General features: G+C 40.5%; 3 protein-coding genes across 4 annotated transcripts in view; 2 read left to right on the forward strand and 1 right to left on the reverse strand.

Annotated features, from left to right (window-relative positions):
• Positions 1-162: 162 nt before the first annotated feature.
• Positions 163-27,772, reverse strand: LOC128304778 (protein phosphatase 1L). 2 transcript variants are annotated; one of them, XM_053042008.1, is made up of 5 exons: positions 27,544-27,772; positions 4,795-4,981; positions 3,453-4,107; positions 2,056-2,372; positions 163-1,971 (listed from the first exon to the last, which is right to left on the reverse strand). In XM_053042008.1, the coding sequence occupies exons 1-5, from the start codon at positions 27,770-27,772 to the stop codon at positions 1,758-1,760; spliced, it is 1,602 nt and encodes a 533-aa protein (XP_052897968.1). In that variant the 3' UTR covers positions 163-1,757. The 2 variants fall into 2 exon arrangements, with proteins under 2 accessions (XP_052897968.1, XP_052897969.1); XM_053042009.1 differs by lacking the exon at positions 27,544-27,772 and having other exon boundaries at positions 4,795-5,601.
• LOC128304779 (uncharacterized) lies at positions 2,622-3,439 on the forward strand. The gene is made up of 4 exons (XM_053042010.1): positions 2,622-2,803; positions 2,858-2,967; positions 3,031-3,216; positions 3,278-3,439. The coding sequence occupies exons 1-4, from the start codon at positions 2,622-2,624 to the stop codon at positions 3,367-3,369; spliced, it is 570 nt and encodes a 189-aa protein (XP_052897970.1). The 3' UTR covers positions 3,370-3,439.
• The window catches only part of LOC128304776 (dedicator of cytokinesis protein 9), an 85,171-nt gene continuing 66,041 nt past the window's right edge, over positions 8,775-27,904 (forward strand). Inside the window, exon 1 of the mRNA XM_053042006.1 lies at positions 8,775-8,873. Within this exon, the coding sequence (XP_052897966.1) occupies positions 8,775-8,873 (99 nt within the window). The remainder of the gene's footprint in view (positions 8,874-27,904) is intronic.

Raw genomic sequence — 27,904 nt, forward strand, 5'->3', positions numbered from 1 at the left:
TCACCTGTCATTTTATAGCGCGTACGGCATTCTCTTGTCTTATCTGCAATTTTTATGCAACAGCAATCATCCTCACAATTCGGAACCCATCAGTTAATGTCCACAACAATGTAGCTATTTTGTACTTTGAATGACTGCGGAAAATAGGTTCTTATTTTGTTCAAGTCTTCGAAAGGATTTAGTTGGTTGAGGTTTTATTCAAAGATTCTGATTCATTCTACTCTTCCTGCGAATGATATGTACACTTGCACAATATCGAAACAATGCTTCGTGTGTGTGGTTGTGGTGACTTATTAGTTCACCCTGCTACGTACCATGTTTGTCTTTCTAAAGTGGAGTTAAGGCATGTTAAGAAAGTAGAGATTAAATGACAGTGTCGAGAATGTAGGGGCCGGGCAAAAAGGGATACAGCAACGGCCCAACAGCCCCTCTTATCGTACAAATTGATGCAAAAAATTCAATCCTCGCTAATGTGTTAACAATCCTTCCACATATTCCACACAGCTGCTTTCCGTTTTCACTACGCTTATTTCTTAAGTAAGTTCGTTCGTTCGCTCAAAATTCGCACTACCATTCTGCTTGGACAGAGCTTTTTCCCTAAACTGATTGTAAAGGTGCAAGAGCTTCTTGCACACACGCGCATTTTGCCTTACGTTTCTAAATTACAAATTTTGCACTAGAAATCGATAGCTGCACAGTATTTGAAAGTCGTGCCTAGCTATAGAGGCTATCGGTAATTCGTGTTTGCTCTTAATTTGGCACCAATCTAGCAATTCTATTTAGCGGTAGCTATATTTCCTCCCTGTTCTTCTAATAGGAGGCATCAAGCTTCACGTGTACCAAATGATCATAAGAATGTGTGGTTCGCTTTCTTAATGCATAAGCTCGAATAAAATTTCACTGAAAAGTTCCTATGTAATTTTTCCTATTCGTTTTGAGCAAATATTTTTTATCGTTTCTTGATTTTATCCAAATAACAAAAAACATTTGTACCCAAATTTTGTTCGCTACATAAAACAAAGAAACGAAATCTTTTTTTTTTGTTCTATTGAAATCATATCATCGAAGGAGAGGAGATCATTCCCGTCCACATTAACGTTACATCTTATACTATCGTGTTTACGTATCGTTTCTGAATAATACGTTGAAAATGCTCACACTAAACTAAGGGATGGATGCACTCGGTGGGTGCACTTAACAAAATCAGTAGATAGAAACACAGTGCAACTAAACACCACAATACCGAAAGACGTGTCGTCCAGTGTGTGTCATGCGGTAAATGTATTGATTTACAATAATATTGAATTTTACGCTAAAATACTACCATCTATGTTGTTCGTATGTTTAGTTTAGCTGTCTTCTGTTCTTCTCCTTTTTGTTTTACCGTTGTAGAAAGGATAGCTTACAGCTTAGCGTAATCCAATAGCATTTAAATCAACTAATTTCTCCTTATCTTTCCTTTAACCTATCCATTGTTACTTATCGAAAAGATGTGTGTTTTGATTTCTTCTTTGGGCGGAGCATTGATTAAATTAAAATTAAACACATAAAAAGTGGAAATGAAGCCAGCCAATGATCAATGATCAATACGGTTGACTCATACGTGCAAAGATCGAGAGGAAAACATCAAGTAAAAGAGATCTTTGCCGATAAATAAAAACAACACATTGATAGCACAGTTAATTAAAACACAAATCAGTGAAAATAATGCAATACAGTAGAATAACAAGTAGGTTAGATGTAGGTTTGACTCCTGCCTAGTTACTCGATGAACCAATCTCGAATCGACCATTCTTCAGCACGATCACAAGCACCGTGATATTGTCCACCGAGCCACGGTTGTACGATTGTAATGCGATACTTTTCGCTCCAAAATGCGGTTCATCCAACCGTTCCCGAACGAACGCAACCGCTTCCTCGTTCGTGAACGTATCCCAAAGTCCATCGGATGCAAGAATCAGGAATTGGGGCCTAAAAATAATCGAGAAAACGAAAGGCATCTGGTGTTAATGATTGTGCATTATGTTTTATCTCTTTTTCCGGATTGTGTTTTACCTGTGATCGATTAAATCGAACGAAAGGACGTCCGGATTGGCAATGACCAAATTTTTCTCCTTCAGAGGATAGTCTCCAAGGGCGCGTGATGTGGCCAGAATGCCCGCCACTCGCCACACACCCTTGAAAGCGATGAATCCACCGGCATCGGCAATGCGTTTCTGCTCCCGTACCTGCTGCGGTTTGTGATCGAAAGACAATGGGATCGCGTTACCCTTGTAGTCACACATCACTCCACGCGAATCGCCAACGTTGGCCACTATCAGCTTGCTGCGATGAATGACGGCAATCAGGGCGGTCGTTCCAGCAAAATCTGACTGTAAAAACATTCAAAACGAAACATTTGAAAAGAATACTTTGGCGAAATACGTGCAAGATGAAATAATGGTCTTTCCCGGCACTTGAAAACAAATCCCTAGGCAGCAAAAAAGCAATGCTTTACAAAATCAATCAGAAAACAAGGCTGCGAAACTGATAACCCGTAAGACAACGCAAGGTTATAATCAGTTTTTCAAGCATAGCAAAACCGCAATGAGCGCAATTTATTCAGTAATCAAAGTGCAATCATGTCTACACATGGACAATTCGTACTGCGATTCTACGCGCTGACAACTATCGTTCTACTGGTTCCGGTATGTGTCGCACAATTGCCAGGAAGTTCCACCACCGACAGCGATACGACATCTCAAACCTCAAGTGGATTCGGCTACGAATTACTTCGCAGTCAGCTGGATGAGATGCAAGCAAGGTAAAAACACTACAAGAAACCACTGCAAAAGTAATGTCTCATTGCTCTTTTTAGCATTTTACAGCTGCAACAAATCGCAGAACGTCGTAACGAATGTGCTGGACTAGACAACAATATCGCTACCATTCTGAATCGTTTGGAAAAGATCGAGATGGGTTTGAAAGGTGAGATTGAATGTCCATTTCTAATTCAAGAAATTTAACGATTTTCTCATGACCTCATCTTAGAATCGGGTCCACCACATTCAGGTCCAACAAACATTCCGGAGTTTAACTTCAACGAAGAAAGACTACAAACCATTATCGGTAACATTCTTAACTCGCGACAACGCAACTCGAGGGTTCAGGAGATCCACGACAGAATCCACCCTCCGTTTCGACCAAATGCGCCTCGGCCACCTGTTTTCGACCAAGGTAAGAATCAAATGGAAACATCTAGTACCAGTACGTTCATGAGCCTTCCTCCCATTCTTAGTTTACGACTCCTGTGACGATGTTCCGTCGTCCGGCGTATGGAAGATCCGAAATGGCATCCAAATTTCCAACGTGCAATGCTTTAAATTTTAATTTGCCGAGCGGCATTTTGTATCCCATCAATCGGAGCGTAATTTGAATAAAATTGTAAAAACGTTCACAGCGATATGCCTTACCAATTTTTTTGCCGCCTCAACAAGATCATAATCAGCTGCCAGCACCTCATCAGTGATGATCTTGCCAAAGTTAATGCTTCCATTTTGTACGTAGCACCGTGCATCGTACGTTTTCGGTTTCACCGGCTCAGGGCCACTGCCCGATGTACCGTTCAGGAGGTTCTTCTTCACCTGTTGTCTTGCCGGCGATTGATTGCCCATGTACTTGCTCAGCAGGTCATTCTCCAACAGCTGATTACTGCTGACTGCTGCACTACCACCACCTCCATTGCTACCGCCTGTTCCTCCGCCACCGGTACCGACCGTATCCTCAGTCTTTGATTTGCGAAAGCTTTGCCGCCGTTGTACGGTTGCCGAAACATCATCGTTGCCGTTGTGCGCGTTTAGCTTGTACCGCTCATTTACTTCCTGCTCCTTATCCGAGCTCTTTTCCGTGTCTTTCTCATCGTCAGCCTTCGCTTCCTGCGCATCAGCACAAAGGCCCGACTTTGGTGCAGGTGGTTCCTTTCCATCAGCGATGGCCGATGATTGCATCAGCTTCTGGTGAATGTTCTTTATCAGTACGTTCTTGGCGTATTCCGCTGCATATTCACCACCGTGCCCATCGAAGATCGCAAACAGGGATATGCCGTTAATGTTTTCACTTATCACAAATCTGTGCAGGAAAAATGACGTCAAGTGGCAAGAAATAAAGAAAAGAAAGAAAAAACACAGTTGAGAAATACGTTCCACTAGAAAGAAACCGTAAGTGCTGTTTACGTCTGCTCTAGTGTGCCATGTGCGCACGAGAATACCGGTAGTAAATAAGGAAGGGCAAACAATGATCATAAAAGTGGGCATTTTCGATGACGAAGCAACCATTGGCGGAATCCGGTGCGCGCTTTATCTACAGGAAACACACCCATTTGTTTGTTTTCTAGAGTAGACACTGCTTGTATGACAACTAAATTAATTAAATTCTGCTTGATACGGTTCAAAAAGATCATTGACAAACTATTTACTCATAATATTTCCATTATGCATTCGGTATCGGGATGTTTAATTTGCTAATGCGACTATTATCGTATGCATGCATTTTTTTCTAGCACACAAAAACGCACACAAACGTCGCGTAATTTACCCCGTTTCGGTTTTTCTAAAAATATCCGTACAGCTTTGACATTAAGTGGAGCGATAACCGGCTGAGAAAAGTGCGCAAGTGGAAGCAACCCCTTGTACTCTAGGACGATGTCTAAGTTGCCCCCGATTTTCTTCGTCGGTCTTCTTATCACCCCCCTATTGGCACTACTATACGGCTAAGGAAAGGCTTCTATTAACTAGGGTTTCACGCATTATCTCTTACCTGTCTTCCATCTTTGCACGACGGCCTTGGACGGCGTATACGGCACTTCCGGTGGTGCGCTCGTCCCAGCTGTTCTTTTCCGCAGCTGAGGCCAACATCGAAAGCTTCCCGGACCGTCCGCCAGCCTTCCCGCCCAGACCGAGCGAGTTGCTGATGCGTCCGATGAAACCGCGGCTCCATACTTCGGCTGCTTGCAGATACAGGACGAACAGACAAATCAGCAGACCGGCGATGAGCACCTCCGGCTTTAACAGGTACACCCGCATTACTTTCCAGACGTAGCTGAGCGAGCTGTTGAGCGGCGTAACGCCGACTGCAAACTTCGAAAGCAGCTTCATGTGCGACTTGGACAACGTTTGATACAGTATCTTATCTTCCAACTCGTCCTCCATGTCCTCTGGACAGGTTCCGTACCCGACACAGTGCCCTACCGTCTTCTTCGTAACGCACGACGGGGGCGTAAATAACAAATATGCACGCCAACCGTTCGATCTGGGTCACTTTGCTCGCACCTAACAACGAATGCGCATCTTCTGCTAACTATCAGCACGGTATGTATTCTTCCGTGCGATGAAATATTAACTTTTCAACTGCGTAATGCAAATGTCAAGCCGCACATTCCGCTGGGAAAATTGCTGGCCCCAGAAATTGATGACGCCAGCGGGGGGGCCCGGAAAACTCGGGTTTCTTGGCTCTGCTTTACCGAGTGCGTTCGAAAAGCTAGGCAAGGGAAAATAAACCCCACCGGTTGTCGTGTACGGGCTCGCCACCAATTTCCACTCGGAAACAATTCTATCAACCTACAAAGAAACTAAATTTGGCCACAAATCGTCAAGACAGCTGCAGACTGTATGAAAATGTATTGCAAAACAACACAATTTAACACCAACACAAGCTCACCACTTCGATGACAGCTAAACGTCGTAAGAGTGGTTTCTCGATTATCCGGCTTACTGCACTGTGGGCGAATCTTGAAATTATTTACCCCAATTCAAAATCGCATTGGCCGTTTTGATTGGTTGGAAGTTCAAGCTAAACTCTCTTCACGTAAACGGATCTTAATCTTTTTAATTGAACCAATGTGTTTAAATTAATAATCACACATTTTAACCAGGTTTAGCAGACTTGGATACTCATCAAAACTTATTAGGCAAAGGTGTTTCAAGTTGAAATTATGATCAGAACAAAGAGCATAACAAAATATCAAAGTGTCTTTGCACATTTTCATAGATTTCGAATCGTATACTTTTATCAAGTGTACAGAATACCAACAGCCGATGTCAAAGAGTAGTGTTAACCGGATAGTCTTTCAAGTGTCCTTTTTGCGACAAGATCCAACCTCGGTTGCATACCCTTTCAACATTACAACATGCATTTGTACTTACAGCATTTTTCCATATGGTGAGTTGGTTTGCAAATGAGTAAATACAAAAAACGAAATTTAGCAATTTTATCTCAAAGTTGAACGTTTTCACTACTCCTCTATTTTGATGATCTACCAACAGAGCCTCGCAGCTACCAGTTCCAAGTGAACAACAGTCTTGGAGGATTTAATAATCTTATCTCTTCTTTATTTTTGTCCATGTGATGAATAGTTGATCGTTCATTTCGAAATATTGTACAAGAAGTACTGTTTTTTGTAGTGTTTAATTCCTCATAATATTAACAATCGCTTACTACCGGATTCTTATTCAATTATCTCGTAGCACGTTGAAGAAAATTCAAAACTGATCATTGAGATGCCCATTTATCCCAACATCGTTTATCCCTTTATCCCAATATCGTTGAAAAAGAGCTGGAAAGAAAATGCAGTCTGCAACCCGCCACATTCCATTTTCCACTCCACGTGAACGCCGCTGATTGTTGTCTACTCGAAAATGAAAACAAAAACCACACACAAAGCCAAAAACAAAAACAAAGACAACTCGCGAGAGGGAGAGCGAGAAAATTCACATTTCACGCACACATGCACACTGTTCAATACTACATGCGCATTGTGGGAAAGTCAGGATCAAAATTCGATCTAATGTTTTCCCGATCCAAGATATTCTAGGAAATATTTTTACGTTTTTGAGTCTGACAAATAATTCAACAATTTATTTGTTTTATTGCTTGAAAATGTGTCTCAAAAATCGTGGCAATTTTTCTGGCATTTATTTCAGAGAGATGGAAGCCCAAGATTACACAATTATGACCACTTGTGCCCCATACTGTGTCATGGATGCTAGCGCGGTGACCCTCTCACTCACTCATTTAGTCGGAGAAATCAGCTAACGTTGGACGTGTTTTTCGTGCGTGCGTGTTTCGGCAAGCATTACGCTGAAGTCACCCTATCGCGTTTGCCCTTTTTCCGCTTATCAGAAAGAAAGCCGCTATAGCGAAGCGCTTTCCTAGACTCGTGCCCGCAATCTAGCACAGAACGTTTCCCATCGTGTGTGCGTGTTTACGCATTAGTTAGTTCAATTCAATTCCAAAGAACCGTCAACGAAACGGTTGGCCAAAAAGGAGACAAAATCGATTAGTCGGGGTCACCGTGATCACGCGAGCAGGCAAAGGATTATTGAACAGCTCAGGTTGTTGCGTACGATGCCGGTTGTGTGCGTGATAGCGCGTTGAGCGCGTGTTAGTGTTGGTGCGTATTGTCCTGACAGTTTGTTGGAGTGTTTCCTTGGAATATACCAAAGTCCGTTTCAAAAGGTAAATAGAAGCCGATAGCGTGAAGTGCATGTGTAGGCAGAATGTGGCTGCAGCGCTGCTTTTTCCAGTGAAAATATCACCCACGATGGTCAATACATGCGCTTGTAATCAATAGCCCGGCAGTGCAGGATTTCATTGCATCATTCATCCGGAACGGTCATCAGTGAGAAGGGTGTGTGTAGTGTAGCCAGCGATGCTCGCTGTTGACATGCAGTTTTGTTCGCTTGGCGATAAGGAATTTCTCCGCCTGAAGTGGGGAGAGTTTTTGTCCTCCCGTCTCTCGTGTGTGTGTGTGCCATTTGTTTGATTCCCGGAATACAGCAGCGAAAGTGATGAATGACGACCATACGGTCCCCGGCAATTGTGCGGTTATTTAGCGAATTTTGCAGCATCCAACAGCAAGGCGTGGTGTGTGATGATGGTTGCTATCGAAACCAAGAACAACGCGATACCCTTTCCAGCAGGGAGCATCATCGTCATCGTCTACACCCCTGTACATAATCGGCCTCTATGTTGTGCTAGAATAAAACAAAAACCCAAAAGCCTTCTAAAACCAGTTTGACAGGTGCGCGCAGTTATCCGGTTTACCTTTGTGTGAGAATACGCATTTTAGGTTCTCGTCTACCTACTTCTTCTCAATGTAGGCGAAAAGGCGTGTGTGGTTATTTTTTTTCTGTGGCGTTCCCTGCTGGCCCCGGTTCACTTGACAGCTAGTTTGTTTTCGGTAAAGGAAAAGTGAAATAGTTCTTCAACTATTTCGAATGTGAAAACAAGCAATCTAATCAAGTGTCTTTACACATGGTGCGTGTGTTTATTTTCTTTTTCCCGTTTTCAGCAAGTGAAATTTGGTGCATTGAAAGTGAAATTTATGCGTGCGAAAAGTACCGCTGGTTGCCGGTGGAATCAATTGAGAAGTGCAAGAAAGCGAAAATCATAAGCAAATAGCGAATCCACGCTGGGCGAGTGCATTTGAATTTGAATAGATTGTGGTTGAATTGGCTCTCGTGACACGTACCAACTGTGCATGTGCCTTCACGGGCCTGTGAGATAGTGCTCCAGTGCGTGTGCGAGTGTTTGTGTGCTAACCCATGTGCGGGTGTGCCGATTGGAATTCGTTAACCCTCTTCCCGGAAAGAGGCGCAAGAGCACGCAGAATCGATTAAATCCCAAACAACGAAACAACAACATCACCATAACGTTACACTATCATCAACAACCCCAATCCCCCCCCGAACAGCCCGGGTTATTTTTCGGGGGAGAGTGCAAAGAGCATCGGCACAACAATGACCGAGCGGAAGTTCACCCGTGGGCTTAACAAACCCGGCATGGCGGCACAGCTAAGGGAAAACATCTCACAAGTTGTACGTGAATCTACTTCACTTGTATGTATTTAATTTTGTTTATTTTAATTTAAATCCCATCCCGCGCTCGCCACCCCTCGGCCGGGCCAATCCTTCCATGAGAGTTGAAAAAAAATAGAAATTCTCCTCTTCGTTCCCTGAATTCCCCCCCACCCATCATGCTACGAGACGAACACATAACAAGTGGTAGGGAAATATTTTTGCGTAAAATTAAATGGGACCTGAATTGATGTATTCGCCGGGGGTCGAAACAGACGCGAATAGTGATGGGCGTAGTTTGATGGAATCAGATGATGATGATCATTTCGGTGCGGCAGATGGAGCATTTGATACTTGACGTTGAAGTTTACGCTTCCATGGTTTCAGTGTAAAACCGTGCACCGTATGTGTGCGTTAACTTCCCCTACATTCCACGGTACACCACGCAGGGCTGGCTTGCTTTGATTCGGTGTAATGTGTGCAGCTGTAGATTTAGTTTTGAGTCGGCAAAACAATTTGCATCCGGTTTTTTTTTCATTCGTGCTGCAATTCGTTCTAACAGGTTTCGGTGCGCCGAGCTTTTGTAATAGAGGCGATACGCGATTTGTTTCAGCAGCGAATTTCACCTGCTTTAAACGATTTGGGTTTAATCGTGGCGGGGGTTTTAGTTACAGATGTGGTTTGAACCATGTTTGCTTCGGATTAAACAATGCTTCATTAAATCGGGGCATAGAAAATGGATGTTTGTTTGCATAATGCATGGGTAAGAAGGTGGGTATTAAAGGTATGCTTCCAAAAACATTCATTGTGCAATTGGATTCCGGTAGAGTGCACCAAAACCACATCGATGATCTTGATCAAACTTCTGAGACAAAGCAAGCATTTGAGCTACAGTATGAGGAGCTACACCTTCTTCTAACAAATAGACCAAAATCAAACAGACAGACTAGAATTCATATAGTCCAAACTCTGTCCCTATCATAGACGACTGCTTCCTGGCCCACCTAGCAGTCAACTTCCACATTCTTGCTACCACTCTATGATAGAAGTTGTTGAGCAGAGTGAATATTTGTGGCTGTCCTATTCATTAGGAGTTTTAAATATCGAGCTGTACTACAATGTTTTTATCTATATGTGTCCACTGTTGGGGATTTTCCGCAGTCGACCTCACTATGGATCTTGACTTCTTGACTTCTATGAACACATGTTAGCGGCTTTTAATTAATTCTATCATATCTTTGAATTTCATATTCTATTCGAAATCCGTAGCAATCGCGTCAAAATTAACCATTGTATCTTGAGTCTAATTTAATACTAATGTATTTTCTTATTTATGTAGTATAAGGTCATTCTTAGGAGATAAGGATATCACAGGATCATAGACGTCCTTCAAATTTTTGTAATGATTAAATAAATTTAATTTCTTTTCAAATATTAGTTCGTTGTTACGTTACCAATTCCAATGTTAATCCCATTTTGCCAACAATAATGATCATACTGCTGCTTTCAGAAAACCTTGATAAGCTAAAGAAAACTTCAAACATCGTTTTCGTTTACGGGTTAATAGTTTACAAATTGTTTTTGTAATGATTAAATGCATAAAAAACAGAGCAAATCCTGCTTTCTGCCGCTGCCTTTTTCCTATTTTTCCAGTAGCGTGTGTTTCTATCAATTTTGCTACCCACAAAAATCGTCACGCAAGATAAATGTATATTCATAAAAACCCCCAACTGAAAACCGATACCAACTGGGTGCGCAAGACGAGCGTAAAATTTCCCGCCACCACGCATTCCTATCCGGCTGTTTGGTACATGGTTCGGATTCGGCACATTTTGAGGCGTTATCAAGTGGTGGAGTTGTGGCACACTGTGTGTTTGCACAGCCACTTCTTCCCACCGAACGGACAGACCGATGACTCATCATCGGCCGGCTAGCTTCTGTTTTACACCCCTTCCCAACAAAAGGGAGATATACCCGCACGTGTTTTGCAGCCGTGACTTCCTTGTTGGAAGGCTGAGAAAAAATCGTAGCATAATCTTCCCGCGTGCTCAACCACACCCTGCCTGCCTGGTCTTGGGTGGATTACTTTATGCTGCTCTCATCGTCTCTATTATTTTGCTGTTCGTACTCATCTGCCCTTATCCATTAATGCTGATCGGGTGAACTGTGTTTTGCAAATAAGCAGCTCGTTGTTAAAAAACAAAGGGCCACAGCTTTCGAAGGGTATGTACCGCATGATGATTTGTTACGTTTTATTGCTTCATCATCGGAAATGGTAATGAATGCGACTACTTTGCAACGATCGGAGCATTATTAGACTGGAGATCGGAGCATTATTAGACTGCAATTAATGACTGGAATAAACCAATTTAATTTAAACATTTTTACGGTAACGATGCAGTTTATCTGGAATGAATGGCTGATGGTTTGCCTAGGGGATTTCTAATGGCAGTTTCTTATGGTATTGAGGAATTTACCACAAAAATTACGTCATAATTCCGTCAACTTCTTTTCATCCCAATGACACGAACTACACCAACCAAGATCAGCCAATAAAAGCGGTTTTAGCGTAGGTTTAGCGAATGACACACAAACCGAACACCACTTTCATACTGTAGCGTGTAACTTGGCCGTGTGCGTGCAAATTTTAAAATCCATCACAGATGTTTTGTCATTTTCCTTGCGCTTGCTGTATCGAATGCTGCTTTTAAGTATGGCGTTAAGTAAGTGTGTTGGAAGCAAATGTTTAATTCAATAAATGCAGCTATTGTATTCCAATTCGACCAAACAAACCAAACTCCCATAGAGCATTGCCTTTTTTTTGGGTTAAGCGAGTAGTAGACTGTGGTGGTCTGAAAAAAAGATAATGATTTAGAAAATACTTTTTTTATGATACAATAGCAAACTCCTTCGGCCACCGCTACATCAGGTAAATGTGATACTTCTTATGACAAATCACTCATCGGCGAACATCATAGAGCTCACACCTCTTTTTTATCGACACATCAACCTCGAAAGGTCTAGCACCGCAATTTATGACTATTTTTTAACTTTTTTATCCGAAGATGCATAGTCAGTCCTATGCACGGGAGATTGGTCCGGATGGGATTTTGGACCGAGTGCTGTCGTATGAAGACCGGCGTCGCTACCAATATACCACCGAACCACCATTAGAGGTTGAAAAAGATCAATATTTCTCCTTTAATCTACTTTAAATTACCGATCATCGTACGTAGGATTATTTTCATTTTGTTTGTTGAACCCTTACAACAATCAATAAGAAATGGTGGAAGATTATTGCTTTTGAAATGTTGAGAGCCTTCGACAATGCTGTGATGCTGCTTCACAGTTTTCAGTCTGTAAATGTGCAACAAAATGTTCCATGAACTTCGGGTTAAGTTTACGATAAATTACACACCCTGACCCCACACCTGGTTTTAAGCCATAAAGAATGTAATTCCAGAAAAAGACTATCCGTGTGTTCTACCCCATTTAAAAAGGCAAAGGTGAAGGTTTAGTGTTTATTATAAAACAAATTAAACAACGTGGAAAAGGCGCTTATTTCAAGTTCATTTTATGTACAGAAATTTACAATTATCTCCAATACAATTAATGATAAAAAGCCCCTTGATAAATTTGGAGTAAAAATACTGCACAACAAACGGCCGTGAAATTTGATTTTCCAACACTTGCAGCGCTACAGTATTGCCCTTGCAAGCTGCTTTAAATACCCTGGCAGAAGAACCCTTGGCGTTCTTTTCGCACAAGATCATTTACGATCATGCGTAAACAACAGTGACGTGAACGCAGCAGTACATCGTGAGTGGTGAAAAACGTCCACAATGAATATATTTTCCTGCTAGTACGAGGTGACATCGATACTTGTACTAAACCTCTCTTCACGTCTTCGCATTGTTTACATCTGCTTAGACCTTTGGCCGAAGGTTAGTTGCCTTTTTTTACTGCTTCGAAATGCTTTTCTGGTTTTTCTTTAAGCTGCATGATATTTCTGTTTACAAAACTACCTTGCGCACGTTCCTCTCGCACGAGATCGTGTGTAGAAGTGCGCGTGAGAAGGGCTGTTTTTCGTTCTTGCCGCATCTGTTTTGATTGCAGTTTCTACACCACGTTTATTTACTTTCTTTGTGTGATGTTTGCGAAACTTGCTCCTCGTGGGTGGTATAGGGCGACGGAATGATGAAATTATGCTGTTTTATGCGCCTCGAGTGCATCGAATGTTCTCTTTTGGGGGGTCTTTTAGATAATTTGTCATTTAGAAATGCATTTTAGAATCATATTTATGTATTAGTTAGCATCAAATGGTTTAATTTCTGCAAAGAGTTAATCCACTTCGGTGTAAAAAAAAACAAAATGGCCATCTATACCTACAGATGTCCTTCACAGCATACATTCAAACTCCCGTCGTCTGGCAGTTGTCTGGGAGTAGCAATTTTGCGTAACATTCGGTTGCTCTCAACTCAGTTGAGGGAATTCCTTCTTCTCTGGCTATGAACGTTTTTCTCGTGCGAGAGCACCCGAATCTCTCACTCCGCTGGTGTTTCTATAAATTGGGTCACCGTACGATGACATTCGCTCGGTTCCACCGGAAGTTTCCGTGCGCCGGTAAACAGAGCCAACGCCGAAAGGAAGTTTTTCGCCCGGTTCGTTCTCTGTAGCATCCCTTTCTGCTTATGTAATTCGAGCCGCTCACAAATGCATCCGGTTTCTTAATGCCACAGGAGAGGAGAGTCTGGCGTCCTTCTGGGTGGGTGGATGTTATGGGCCATTGAACTTTACGCTTTTATTACTCAAACCCATTTATATCGCCCTGCAGAAAACGGAGCACAATTGTAGACACTCAATGGTGACTCAGTGATTACCGATAAGGTAGAAGCAGAATGTTTCTTAGTTGACCCGATTAAAGTTTTATATTTCACTTCTTGTGAAACGAAACCCCCTTCAGGGGGGGATAAGTGATTCTATTCTGTTTGTGGTAAATAAATATGTAATCAAGCATGATATCGATCGTTGGAAAAGTATCTGGAACGCAGAAGGTAAAAGGAACGTAGCGGTTTGACAGGGTTTGAAACTGAGATCAATATTTCCGTCTGGTAATTATAAATGAGCGTTCATTGTGCGCAATGCCTTCGTAAGTAGGTGATCTAGTTTCATAATTAAGTTTCAGTCTGGAAGCTCTTCTTGATACGGAATAGTTTTCGATCTTTTCTTCCTATAAATACGTTGACATATTAAATGCATACATAGAAACATGAATTATTCAACTGAAATCCACGAAAATTCCTTTCAAAAACACCCTTTGCAAGTGAAATCCAGGAAATGGTTCATCAACACCATTAGCATATTTGTAGAGCTCATCGTGAAGCGGATATGTTTACGCAGTCTCAAAAGTGGTTGCTTTACCACCAGCACTGCGCCGTTCCGAGGTCATGCCCATGAATGTACTGGCCCGGTTAATTACAAACAATCCAACGCTCAGAACGTTCTTCTCAGCAAAGCAGCAGCTTCCACTCGTCGGCGATGAAGTTCTCACCAACGGGCATTCCGCAATTAAATGTCCCAGCACCGGGCAACAACGCACTCGAATGCGTGCTGTACTTAAGTAAATAGTATCTCAATGAATGCGTTTCCGAAAATTCTACAGCAAAAACACACACAGCATGATTTTTGCTGCATATTTTTAAAATAAATATTCCTGTTTTGGGAATTATCACTACGCATAAGGGTTTGCTGCATTCCCGGTTGAAGTGGGTGTTATTACAGCGCAACTACTTAAAGAAAGTTTAACAATGGTTCAAACGGCTCAAGTGGTATCGTTTATGAAGGGGTTCTTTTTCCCCCCAAATCGCAGAAATTGATTCCAGTTCAAGCGTATACAATGAAAATTTTCATGCTTGGAAGTGTAACGTGATCGTGAAATGAAACTTTGTAACGCTGCTTTGCCAATATATTTACGCCCCAGCCAGTAGTGTGCATTGTGTAAACATCGGTATTTGGATCGCGCGCACCGATAAACGGTGTAGACCCGGTTTTAGATTTTCTGTTGATTATTTTTCAGTTTCAAACAATCAATTATTCCTTGAAGCGCGCATAGACCAAGATACATTTAGGCTAATGTTTCTTTCGCTTTATTTTCTGTTAGAATCAAAGGATGATGCCGATGTGGAGAGCAGTACATTATCTGTTGCCCTCGTTCAACTAGTCTTTGCAACATTTTGCAAAACCTTCCCATCTATTATGTTGCCATCTAATTTAAACCAATCCGTACATGTGTTTCGTATCGCGAGTGAAATATGGCAATAGCAATAATAGATCCCATGTGAAGGTACTTTCGAATCGGGAAACATTATGTGAAAGTTTTTAGGAAATTATTGTACGGATGACATTGAAACATTCACTTTCATCTGCCGTTATTGGAGAGGGCTGAAATGCCTTCGATAGGCGCATGGGTATTTTAAATATTTATATTCATATTTATCCAATGTTCATTACAGGAATCAACAAATTGCCTGATTCTGATTCCCATTTTCATCTATGTGAGTGTCACTTCAGTATACAATTATCAGTGTCAATGACACTGTTTGATGATAATTTATGCTTCACTGATCGGAGAGCAATCATTAACATTTCTATCCAATAAAAACACCATTTAGCATCACAGCTGCGTCCTCACAGCTTTCTTAATTGATATTTGATGAGTCGATGATCAAACTTATCTGCGCCCATTATCATGGTTGAAAAAGCGAGTAGGTAGCGCAAATCGAAAACACACCTCCTTATTGGATGACATTCCTTCCCTGAAACATTACAGCCAGCCGGCAGTTTTGTGTCGCGTTGATGAACACTTTCCCTCGCAACCGTCACCGGCACGATACGGGTTTTTTTGTTGTTGATTATTTCCATATGGGTGCACACTCACTTGCCCTTTCGCAAACAGCCCTTGCGTTTGGATGGTGGTGGATCCAACAAGCGAGTGGATTATAACCATCTTCCTGAACTGCCAAAGGCAATCGACACTATTGTCGGGTTGCGTTGTGCACACATCGGACACACAGCTCCGCACAATTCAATGTTCAATTTACACCAGACAGCGATCATCCGGGAAAGGTACCGATGGTCGTTTACAGCTTGTTGGTAAAGGTTGAAAAAATAAAGAAACACAGAAAAGCAACGCGTTTGGCAATGGCGCACTGTGCCGGGTGTCTATAAATAGTCATTTGTTTGGTTCACGTTCGCCCCGTCCTCGTTGGACCGCTATATAAGCGAGTGGAAATATGAAATATATGTATCGTTTTGTACGCATTTTAAACATTCGCAAAACATTTGATGAAATAAAAACTAACACTGAAATGAATAAAATCCTAACATTTTAAAAGGAATTTTTGACCTCATCAGTAATTTTAAAAAAAGTATTTTATTTTTTTATTTATTTCGATTATGACGGCCGTATGATCAAGTAATTTAAAAATATATAAAACCAAAAAAAACCTTCAATACGTTATCACTAACTGAAGTTGAATTTTTTGAAAGGAAACACCCTCTGATTTAAACAATGGCTGAAATATACATTTCCTAGCTCAATTTATATCATCATATCGTTCAAAATAGTTTCTCCTCTCCGGGGAACACTTGAGGGCAGTTGTATCCGCCTTGGGCTGTCTTCTATCTGCCGATCGGAGATGTTCGACGGGGGTCCATACGACCCGAGGTCAACACTTGTCATTGTAAGGGTTATGAGAATAGGCGAGAAGCATCCGTTAAAGGGGATGCGAGCAAATTCAATCCACTGTGGTGAGGTCAACGGAGGAGTGCCTGAGATCAACCGTCGAGATCGTAACGCGCGTAGATCGCGGGATTCTCCCTTCTACAGCCCCACTGCACAGTAACGCGTGTACGCGCGAGGATCTAACGCGATCGATGACCATGTGAAGTCGCTAGTAGGGGTGGTTTGTTCTGTGCGTGTATTCGTGTGAGCGGGGAGATGATTTTGTTTGTTATTCGCGTCTCTTGCTTTGCCGATGATCTCATTGCTTTTAGGCGAACTGCTGGATTCCCTCCAAAAAACGGAAATAAAAGAGGAGAAAAAATGCTGCAGACGCTTCAAACAAAATCCATTCAAGCACACTAACACAAAGGCGATACACAGGGTGTTTCGTGGTATGTTTTTATCAAATCTATTTTAAATTAAAAAAGGGTTTTCAAACGAGAAATAGTGTAACTTTCACTATTTTATTTAAAATACTGTTATTTTCAGATTTCAATTGAATTGAATTCGAAGTGTAGCTAAACAGGCTTTCAATAAATTTTAAATGAGAACAGACTTGGCATAATGTTGACTTGCTGTCGATTTGCTGTCTCGTAATGAAAATCATCATAAATATAAACATTTCATCCGTACAAGTTTTCTGGCACGGTTGTATGTCAAATAGATGTTGGTTTTAGCATCATCATAAAGACAGCTGTCTTCGTTTTCAAATTTACGCTTATGATCCCCCTTTCTCATCCTAAATCCGCTGAACATATCGACGTTCTGTCCGACACTCGACTACCGTGCAGGGAAACCCCCATGTCAGCAATAAGGTAATTTATAGTGGACCACCGTTGATGAGCATAAAGCATTACTACTCACACGCACACAACTTGTAGTGACCCCGAATGATGGCATTTGCAAACATGATTTCAAGCGTGCCCTGTTAGATGGAGGATTCGGGTGTTGGTTGGCACTGTAACGCTTGCGCTGCGGTTCACTAAATACCAAACACCAAAGCCGGTTTTTGTGACAGCTGATCACGTCATCCGAGTGGACTCGACTCCCCTTTTCGATGTCCGAGTGGTGATGATGTTTTGATGTGAGTTATTGAGAATCATTATGAAAGGTGTTGGAACGTTCACGAAATCGATGGCAGGCTTCCGCTTTACTTTACCCCTCGCCCAAGAATGCCTAAATGAGCCACTGGGGAGTTTTGTTTCGTTCGTTACAAAAATCATATGCAAAGTGATCTTTTACAGGCGATCAACCCTACTACGACCAGCATGACCCGCACGCCGGAACGAACGCGTACTGTGTAAACCTTCGCCAAGCCTTACGACGCACCACACATAGCTATAGATTTACATAACAAGCCGGTCGTCTAATCAGCTTTTCGCTTCTCGTTTTGAAGTTTTTTTTTTAACGATCACTATTGTCAGCAAAAACGTGCCTGCAATGAATGAACCTTCTTCGGCTCACATTAATGTTGGCTGGTGGTACCTTTTTCGCCGGTCAACAGTAGCTCTAATCGGAAGACCGGCTACAGATAGAGCGCCGAACGGTGTTTTATTTTACGTTCGCTTCGGTTAAATCTCCTTTTTCGACAATGTTGCAGTTTCCTGTTAGTGTAAGGAATGGAGTATACGTGCAGCAATTTTTAACGAAAATATTAATGTTGACACTGTGCGGCGTCGTGTTTTACGAAGGTATATTTTTCCGGTACAAAAATTAGTGTATTGTTTCTAAACGCTTTTTTAAAATTATTTGTTATTTTTTTATAAAAAGAATGTATGAAAACATACAATATCATGATGTTTTCAAGTAGTCTTCCTTTATACGTTTCAATATTTGGGGGATAAACTCGCTGTTAGCTTACTAAAAGATAAACTAAATTAGTCTGTGAATTTAAGCTTGGATTAATTTTCTGTTCATAATAAATTCCATGGTTGATATAAATTAGGCCATATTTCCATTGTTTTAGAAATGTAAGCAATTTTTACCATCTTATGCTCCAAAATAAAAATTATTTTTAAACCAAAGAAAAAGAAAACCAAATCAAGAATAATTTAATCCTGCATGATATTTTCACGAAAATTCACCAATAAATGCTTACAAAAACAGTCTTTTATAATATTGTTACGACTCGATCCTTCAGTATGATGCTGGTTTCAGTTATTCTGTTCGATATCTCCAACATCCCGACGTTTAACGGATATAGCCTTATGTTTTAAGCCTTCAAACATGAGACAGCATAGGGCTCATTATTTTTAAAAATCAATTGGCTAGAATTGAAGCAATTCTAATTTGTGTTTTAAATAGGCAAATAAATATGTAATCTCCATTTTACTAAATGTATTTGCCATTTTGTTCTAAAGTGCAGCCTACACACTGTACTTATACTTTTTATATAAAGAGCTTTGGCGTCAATGCGCAGTAATTCGCTATTGAAACTTTTTACAAAACAACAAAATTACATTGTCCTATCGAAGTACCGATTGGCTTGGGCTTCAACCAGAAAACTTCGTAGTCGACGAGCGACAATTTTTTTTCAGGAGCCTCAATAATATATTTGTATTATTAAATTTAAGGAATAATAGAAATTTTCCTTTCATTATTTACATCTTACTTCATTTCGTATGGTGTATGATTAACCTTTAATACCTTATATGCTCAAGAATGTGCTTGTTTTATGCATAAAGCGCGATATTCACATATCGCTGCACCTTGTAACATACGCGTGCAGTGTTCATGAGTCGCAATAAGTACCTTTATTGAAGTGTATTTTTTTAGCCTTATCTTGTTTGATCCCAACCCAGTAAACTGCTCTGGAAAGGGATCAGCTTATAGGCACGTCTGGCATAATCGATATGGCAAAAAACACACATAAACAATCGCTATGCGGGAAACGTTTTGATTGATGCATGCAACAAAAAAAACTGCATTCGAACCTTCTGAATTGAGAAAAATAATGAAATATGTGCCCAAGTGCCTATGATGGGAGCTATTAATTAAGACAATGTCAAACAACCGATCGTCACTTCCTACTTGAACCCATTACGAACGATTCGATCTCCGGATGAATACCTTTTTCCATTCGTTGTGCTTCATTGGCAATTCAACTTTCTCATATGCAAATGTTTATTCAAGCTGCTGGTTTCCAGTTAGACTAAAAGGGCAGTCCTTGTCATGTGTATCATGATGCACTTGATCAACGTGGCACAACGATTCTATACTTCTCTGAAACATTTCTGTTTTATTTTTTTAATAAGTAATATTTTTTCATCACTGATTGTGTGAAATGAATGTAACATAAATGTGTTTAACAAACTCTAAAATCTGCCCGAAGAATAGCAAACTCGCATAACAGTGAAAGAAAAAAAAAACCGTGAATGAATTAGGTAGATCAATCATCCATGGTAGAAAGTTGTCTCCAAAACGAAGACGACACCGGTTACGCCGTCAGCTGTAATCTTCCCCAACACTCTTGGTAGACACCGAGTCAAGTTACTAGGGCGAAGAAAATACCTTCATGTTGAAGTGCAAACTGAAAGTGATCTCTTCCTCGTTGCCGTCTCTTATCACACATTCCACCGACTGCGGTGGACAGTTTGTTGAATGGCCTCCGAGGCGTTTTAGCCTTCGGCGTTGCTGATAGACAGGAAAAGGGAAAGCCAACTCGGCTTGTCGTGCTGCACGGTGCACAGCTGTACACCTTTCTTTTCCCATCCTTTTTGTTTGGTGATTATCTTCGTCTGTAAACGTTCCACTCCACGACAGTCCACATCTTCTTTAAACGTCTCTTACCCGGCGCTCGTACCAGCCTGCATCAATCGCTCAGCTCGTTGTATCGATCATTTCCCACATTTCCGAGTCGCGCAGCAATTTCCCGAAGGCGCTAAGGCGTGTTGACTGGTGTATTTAGAAAACAGCGTGGCTAGTGCTTTCTACTCTGGGTTGGGTTTGCTGTCTGTCATTAGACGTTTAGCAAGGTCGAAGCGTTACAGGTAGCTGCTAATCGCTGGACGACTTTAGGTAACCTGACTGTTCACTACTAGTGCAACATTGCATTTCCAATTTCGTTTCAGAATGAGTTGCGTTGGTAGTATCAAGAGTCTCGGTATAATGTGATAAATGAATAACCAAGGGTGATTATCTAGGTAACTAGAACAAGAACAGCTTAAAGCTGTTATTTTGAAACCATTTTATTTCAGTCAACTGTCAATCAGATGAATGACCCTGTTTCAACGAAAATTATGCTGGAAGGAATTAGACAACTTGAGGTGGTAATCGTGGAATGTAAATTGTTTATTTATCGCTTTCGTCAAAGTTCTGGTTGCATTTTTTATTAAAAGATTATTTGTTAGTAAAATAAGTCTCTATTTCATCCAGTTACTTTTATTTTTGATTTGATATTAGTTGATCAGTTATTATTAATTAGTCACAACACGATAAAAAATGTGCTTCGTTTTCTGTACTACTTGATTTGCTTAAGTCGTCTCCACTGCCTTGCTCTAAGGGTGATCCTGTTTGCGATCGAATTATGATCGATCATAACTGAAAGGAGAGTCGCATCAACTTGCAACTTGCATGGTGATGTGGGCTAATGACACCCTTTACAGAAGAAGAAAAAAAAAGTGATACGCTTTTATGGCAGACGACGCAACATGTTTCTTGTTTCAGTGAGATCGATGAAAAAAATGTACAACTAGTCTGGCTCTTCGGAAGTAGTACAACAATTAACCACATATTTGTGTCAAGCTTGCTAGTAAAATAGTAATTGGTGAAAGGGCGTTCAAGCGCCTCACATTTATGATTATTATTTTCCGATGCTCCAGTGAATGTTTAAGATATTTATTATAATAGAGAACGCTTGTATGTATTTGAGGTATTCAATCAAGGAGTTTCGTTCAACTTTGTGTTCGATAGATAGATAGAAGGTTTTTAAAAAATATAAGAATACATTAGCAACACAACACTGCTAACGATAATGATTTTAGGCAGCATATGATTAAGTATAACAATAAAAAAGAACATAAAATATTCATTAACTGCACCCAGCACACAGTGCGTTTAATTTATGGCTTCGGTGCGAAGCTTACGCTTCCTGTCACGAGCAGGATGTTTTAACGATATAATATAATCATCGTTGCGAATTCCTAATTGTGGAAGACATTTATCGCTCCAGATGCGGGATTCTGCTGGTTTCACCCTGTAGCTTATGTTCCCCGTGTTGCTGATCTTGTTGATGTCCCGGTTGCATTCTTTGTTTCCTTTTTGAACGGTCAGCAACATACTAATGACTCGCACTGCGCATGGTTCTTGTTTTATCCTAATTGATATGTTGAAATTTGCTTCCATCCGATGTCATCGTATTTCTTCGGGATTTTGTTGCAATCGCTGTACATCCATGGAAAATGGATATGTTTCATTCTTTCACGATCGCATTAAAAAAGGGGTGGTTTGTAGGTTTGGATACTTTGTTCCATGTTCTTTCTTTCTTCGCTGATCTTAATACCGATAGCCGCCTACTTGTTCGCCCCGGTTCGACACTTTATATTGCGTGCATGACTCATAAATACTCATTATTCCAAGGCTGACTGATATTGGCTTAAGTAGAATCTCCGAGTCAAAGTTGAACCATGTTGCACAAAAATCCCCTCCGATTACATCTCGATCCATGCCTCCTGGTCGTAGGTCGTTTGCTGCATTCGGCAGTATGTTATGTTCGATAAATCGCAATTAATGGTTGTGAGCGCTATATTTACGCTTAAGAGGTTTCTTTGCTGTATTTGCTTTAGAAGTGAAAAATCCCACTAAGGACTTTTTATAATTGTTGTTTTTCATAGCTTGTTAGTTTCAGGCTGGTGGATTTAATTTTGATTAGTTATTTATTGGCATATTGTTTTAAGTCGCCTTTATTTTTTCATGTTTTTGTGGAATCTTTATGAACATGCCAAAGCAAGCAAATGATTCTCTTCAAAACTAAACTGATTATATGCCTTAAAATTGAATTTGCTTTACATCTAAGCTGTGGACGTCACTGCCTCGTTTTAGGTTTCAAAACGAGGTTACATTTCATTGTTTTACGTCAGAAAAAAAAATCGCAACCGGTGAGGAAAAGAACATTACGAAGTTTGCCGAATATGATGCTCCAGTGCATTGAAGCGGGCGTGAATTGTATACGATATTAACGAGGTGTTTCTGTCTAATGTCTGGTGTAATGTGAACACCAACATCGTCGGTCACTTTTTTATACAATTGTCCGATCACGATGATGATCACCTGAATGATCGGTTGAAAGTTGTGGCTAATCGCTATACAAATTTTAGTTGGAGGCGACGCATAACGTTTCCATGGTAACATTATTTCCCACATCCATGGATCATTTTTGATTTCACATCTCTTCTTTCAACGTCTTCTATGATTCTCTCGCCAACAATATATTTTCCATGTATACTATGGATTTACCAAATGGAAGTTTTTTACACGTATTAACGTCCACAGACGCGCTATTTAAGAATGTTTTTAATTGTTTAATTGTCAAAAAGATTTAAATTTTGGTAGGTGATACAGGGTGAATGGTTTCTTAAACAACAAAACTGGTACAAAACCCTATTCGAGCCGGAACCTCGCACGCAGCAATCACTACTTCTTCTTCTATCGGAATAACAATCTTAAGAGATCTGGGCCTGCCATTTCTGGCTTTCTGCGTCTTTGTTTACCCGTAGCTGAATATTCAGTTCAAAGTATCGGGGATTGGTTGGGATTTTGGTCCCGATCCGTTCCTGTGCAGACCGGCGTCGCTACCAACAAGCCACCGGGCCGAATATACACGAAAATAGCAACATAGAAAATGTTTTACAGCAACTTATAAAGTTGTTAAAGAAGCTGTTTTACTGTTTGATTCGATGTTTTTTACTAACAGAAATGCGAGAGAGTTTCAGGAGCATTTGCTGTTGTTGTGCTATGTTGTTTACTGTTTAAATAGAGAAAAATTTATCAAACCAGGCAACCAGGAGTCTGAAGACGCAGAATTTTGTGGACTCAAGTCCCAATGGCTAAAACATCATCAAATGCAAATAGAAAAGTTCTTTTGAATGAAAATCTCGGTAAAATCATAGGCAAAAATCGTCAGTTCAAACCACATCAGCCAAAAGAACTGCCTTCCATCATCATCATGATCATTGAACTTTAACGGATATTTCGGGTTTGCGATTACAGAATTGTTGCCATCCATGTTTGGAGTTTTTACGACACAAGAAGAGTTTTGTAGGAAAATATTTTTTTTGCAGATCCCCTGTGCTTCAATAATCCATTACACATACTGAGCGGAAAATCAAGAAATCCAGGCCTGCTAATTCTGGGCTTTTTTAATTTGATTTACCCGTAACCTGGATAGTTGATCCTGGATTGACCCGTATGTAATTTTGTACCGGTCCTGTCGAATTGCGCCGCTACCAAATACACTACCAGGCACTCTCAAATAAATGGCACCATATTAAATGTGGTGTCTGTTACTGGGAAGGTATGACTCAAATATACTGTATGTGAGGAAAAAGTCAGAAAAAACTTGGGTAATCAGTGGTACATGAATGTGAATGCCTACTAGACTTAAGGCATATACATTCAGTTGCAGTTTTCTAACTGTGAAAGACATCGACTTTCGACGAAATTATGTGCGGTGCCCTCGAGAAGCAGGAATGCATAGTAAGCAACAAGGAGTATAATCTGACGCAAGATTGTTAAGAACTGATTAAGTGTAATTTGGAGTACTCATGTTAAAATGATATGATGCATATGGGCATCACAGTCTAGGTGGGAGCTGAACGCAAACAGGACGGGCCATATATTTTTACGTACATTTCATTCGTGATAACTGACCCAGGTTCGGGTCTTATCAACAATGATCAAATATATAAAACACGATGCTAGATGTCCAGGATCATACGAATGGCTATAACAGACTAGGAGACGAACGTAGGCACTAAGGCTCAAGGTCTGTTAAAACCTGAAACGACAACAAAATCGCTGTGTGACTTGGAATATGCTTTGCCAAATAGTTTTTTTTATGAACGACAAAGTGGCTCGAGGTGAGAAATTTGAGTTATTAAACTAAATAAAATAAAATTAACAACTTCCACCAATTGGGAAGAAAACCTCTTTTTAAACATCTTTGAGTTTGCGTACATAACGGAATTCTGTTGCATAGCCCTGTAACCGGGCCGATTAGCTAGTGTCTGAACAAAAACAAATAAATCTACTGTAATATTTACTTTTATCAAATGTTTATTTTGGTGTGTTTTATGGTTTTGAAATCATAAATTACTTGTATGAAATAGTTGAAATTTTATGTTATAATAATTCAAGTATTTAAATTTGATGTGTTTCTCCGGATTTTTCAATGATACAGTTCTTGCCGCTAATGCTGTACTCCCAATTTAGGATCGAGCATTATCTTGTTCTCAACTGTGTGGGAAGAATGCACTGGAGTACACCTGTTAAATTAACATAAATCTCGCTACATAATGCTACATTAGGGTTTGCGTGCTTCAGACCAATTAAATTTTGCAAATATATTCTTCAACACCCTTGCCCAACACAAAGATTAGGCAATGTGTGAAAAAAGACACACTTTCGTGTTGCTTTTTTCGGCAAACCTACGCTTCGCCAAAACGTCGTCTCTCTTTACGGCATCCTTTTTTGGATGATATTAACATTTGAACCGGTTATCGATTGACGTACCAATTCATGCGAAGACCTTAAAGTTCGATTCTGAAACACTTTGGCGAACAGCATATCAACTGCCTGGATCTAATTTAATTAACGCGTTCTTGTCGTCCGAAACAAATTAACCGTTCAGCAATAAATTAGTGATCAGACGTGTGAGATTGGATTTCAGGACGCTCCAAATAAGCACATGGAAAATGTGGGACAAAAAGTGAAAAATTGACTACTCCTTGTTCATGTCCAGATAAAACAAGTAAATTAGGCACTGCACCAGCTGCATCGCGACCAGGCTATTTGGAAAAGTGCATTAACTTTTTTATTGCAAAAAAAACGTTGCTTTATAAAGACTCATCAAGCTGTGGGTTCGCCTCTTCGACATTTTATTGAATATTGTTTGTTATTGGCTTGTTTTGAATATTCCTTACTGTCTGTCGGGTAGGTCGAAGATTGTACGGAGATGATTGAAATTTATTACCTATTTTATGTTTGCATTGTTCATTCTTCGCTCATTCTGCGACAAGAGCGGCGTAGCGTTGCTTGATCCAGCATGGCTGTAAGGATCAAGGAAAAGGGCACACTGATAGCGATGTACTTGTGGCTTTAATGGGTGACTTTCGATCGATCTTTATTGGTTTGTTTGATGAGGATAGTGAAAAGAATGTCTGCGTATTGAATTGTTTGCGCACTGCATTATCTTTGGTGGTGTATCAACGTTACCACGTTTTGCGGTGCATAACATTTACTAATATTTTCATACCGATATGGAAATATGTTTAACCCATTTTATAAATGTCATTTTACGCACCACTTGTCCATTAAAATAAGCGAAATAAAACGCCAAACAAAGAATGCTTCTTTGTCCCATGTGTACGCGAAAAATGATGGGAATTTCAGCGTGCGTTGCATCATCTAATTAATGAAACGATGTCTTTACTTTTTTGCCTTATCATTTGCCTTTACGGCAAACGAAAAAAAGCGCTGACGAAGATGATATGCAACGAAGCGTTTTCATTTGCCGATGACAATGGCACCATCCCGCCATTAATTATAGACCGTATTTGCATCTTTTCCAGCCAAATTAAAGTGCATCTTAACGCATCGCATCGTACGCACAGGGAATGTCTATAGTTGGTTTTTTGCTTTTGCTTGACTGTGCAGTGTGCCCATGGAATGTTTTGTATTGTACGCTTGTTTTTTCACTATAAAGTCTTAAATGCTTTGATCCGCTGATGGGCATGATTTTTATTTTCGCTTTTAGGTGGAGCCCACCACCAGCGAGAGAGAGAGAACGCTCGGAATGCATTTTCGAATGGTGCAAACTTGATTTGTCGTTTTTATTATTACTTCCTCTCGTTAATCATGGTTATTGGGAAAAAAATGTATCCCTTTTTGTCTACCTACAAATAATTACAATGTGTCATCCTGTGCTGCGCAAGATTTCGCATTTTGTACTCCAAATTAAGTATGCTAATGATGATGATCCTTTTGCATGATGAGGTGCATTGTCTGGATCGTGGCGAGTGTCATAAAAGGGCTCACCATAGTAATTATTCGTTGTGCGAAAAATTACGTTTTGATGATTTTGGGTACGATCAAGACACCTCAAAATATTGTTGTCCCCAGCAGAACAGAAACCAACAGTGTATTTCGGCTTTAAGTTTTGTTTTGTTTATGTAATTTTGTGTTAATTTTATGTTAATAAATTTTTCTGCGAACATTGTCTATTGCTGAAAGCCTCCACAAAGCTTTGCCCTTAGTAGCTTTAAATTATAGTAAACGAAATACTCTACAAACTGCAATAAACCTGACCAGACATGTTGTATTATCAATTCCCAAAAGTTAGAAATAAAACAGTTTTAAAAATAAACAGTCTGTACTTGAAGCAATCTCGATTATTAAAACAAATTAGGAATACGAAGCTAATCCCAGTACTTTATTGAAAATCCTCCCAAATGTTCAATCAAAGCACTTTGAGACACTAAATCATTTTGACGTGAAATTGATAGTGAATATGGGCGTTTTGTTTGAAAACAAACACTTCATTTTGTTTGTGTTGCCTTTTTTTGGCATAAAACAACTCACACAAGGGCAATATTTTTAAACCACCGCTTCTACAGCATCGCTCAGCTCCGTTGTCTGTCCTTCATTGTAAATCGACGGGATGACCTGGGTTGTGTTACGGGATGTGTATGCACATGCAGTCAAGTGTATACTTACAACGTTCAGCGCTTTTGGCTCGCACACAAATAGCTTGCAGTTGGAGGTGATGATATCGCTGGCAGATCATACTAGTCGCCATGCGTCGCATCCTACCGCGGCTTATCACTTCCACTTGTCCATCCCTGCTCGGTACAGCTGTACTCATCTCCCCACATGCGGCAGTGGTGATGGTGTTGTTCACGCTCGATGACGTTTCACTACCATTGACAGCAGGCTGGGTCAGCATCACTGGGGTTCGGTGTATCACTTTCAACCAAATTCTTGCCACAGCTCGCAATGCGCCGCCGTGGCTACCAAATTCCACACTATTCCACACCACACGGCACGCTCACGCATACAAGCTTGACAATAGTGTAAA

Source organism: Anopheles moucheti, chromosome 3 (assembly GCF_943734755.1).
Source record: "Anopheles moucheti chromosome 3, idAnoMoucSN_F20_07, whole genome shotgun sequence".
Taxonomy (NCBI): Eukaryota; Metazoa; Arthropoda; class Insecta; order Diptera; family Culicidae; genus Anopheles; species Anopheles moucheti.

Coding starts and splice junctions, on each gene's coding strand:
- LOC128304779 (XM_053042010.1), top strand. CDS start 2,622: ATGTCTACACATGGACAATTCGTACTGCGATTCTACGCGCTGACAACT. Junction 2,804..2,857: donor CTGGATGAGATGCAAGCAAG/GTAAAAACACTA, acceptor TGCTCTTTTTAG/CATTTTACAGCTGCAACAAA. Junction 3,217..3,277: donor GCCACCTGTTTTCGACCAAG/GTAAGAATCAAA, acceptor TCCCATTCTTAG/TTTACGACTCCTGTGACGAT.
- LOC128304778 (XM_053042008.1), bottom strand. CDS start 27,772: ATGCTGACCCAGCCTGCTGTCAATGGTAGTGAAACGTCATCGAGCGTG. Junction 2,373..3,452: donor TTGAGGCGGCAAAAAAATTG/GTAAGGCATATC, acceptor ATGTTTTTACAG/TCAGATTTTGCTGGAACGAC. Junction 1,972..2,055: donor TTCGATTTAATCGATCACAG/GTAAAACACAAT, acceptor GATTATTTTTAG/GCCCCAATTCCTGATTCTTG.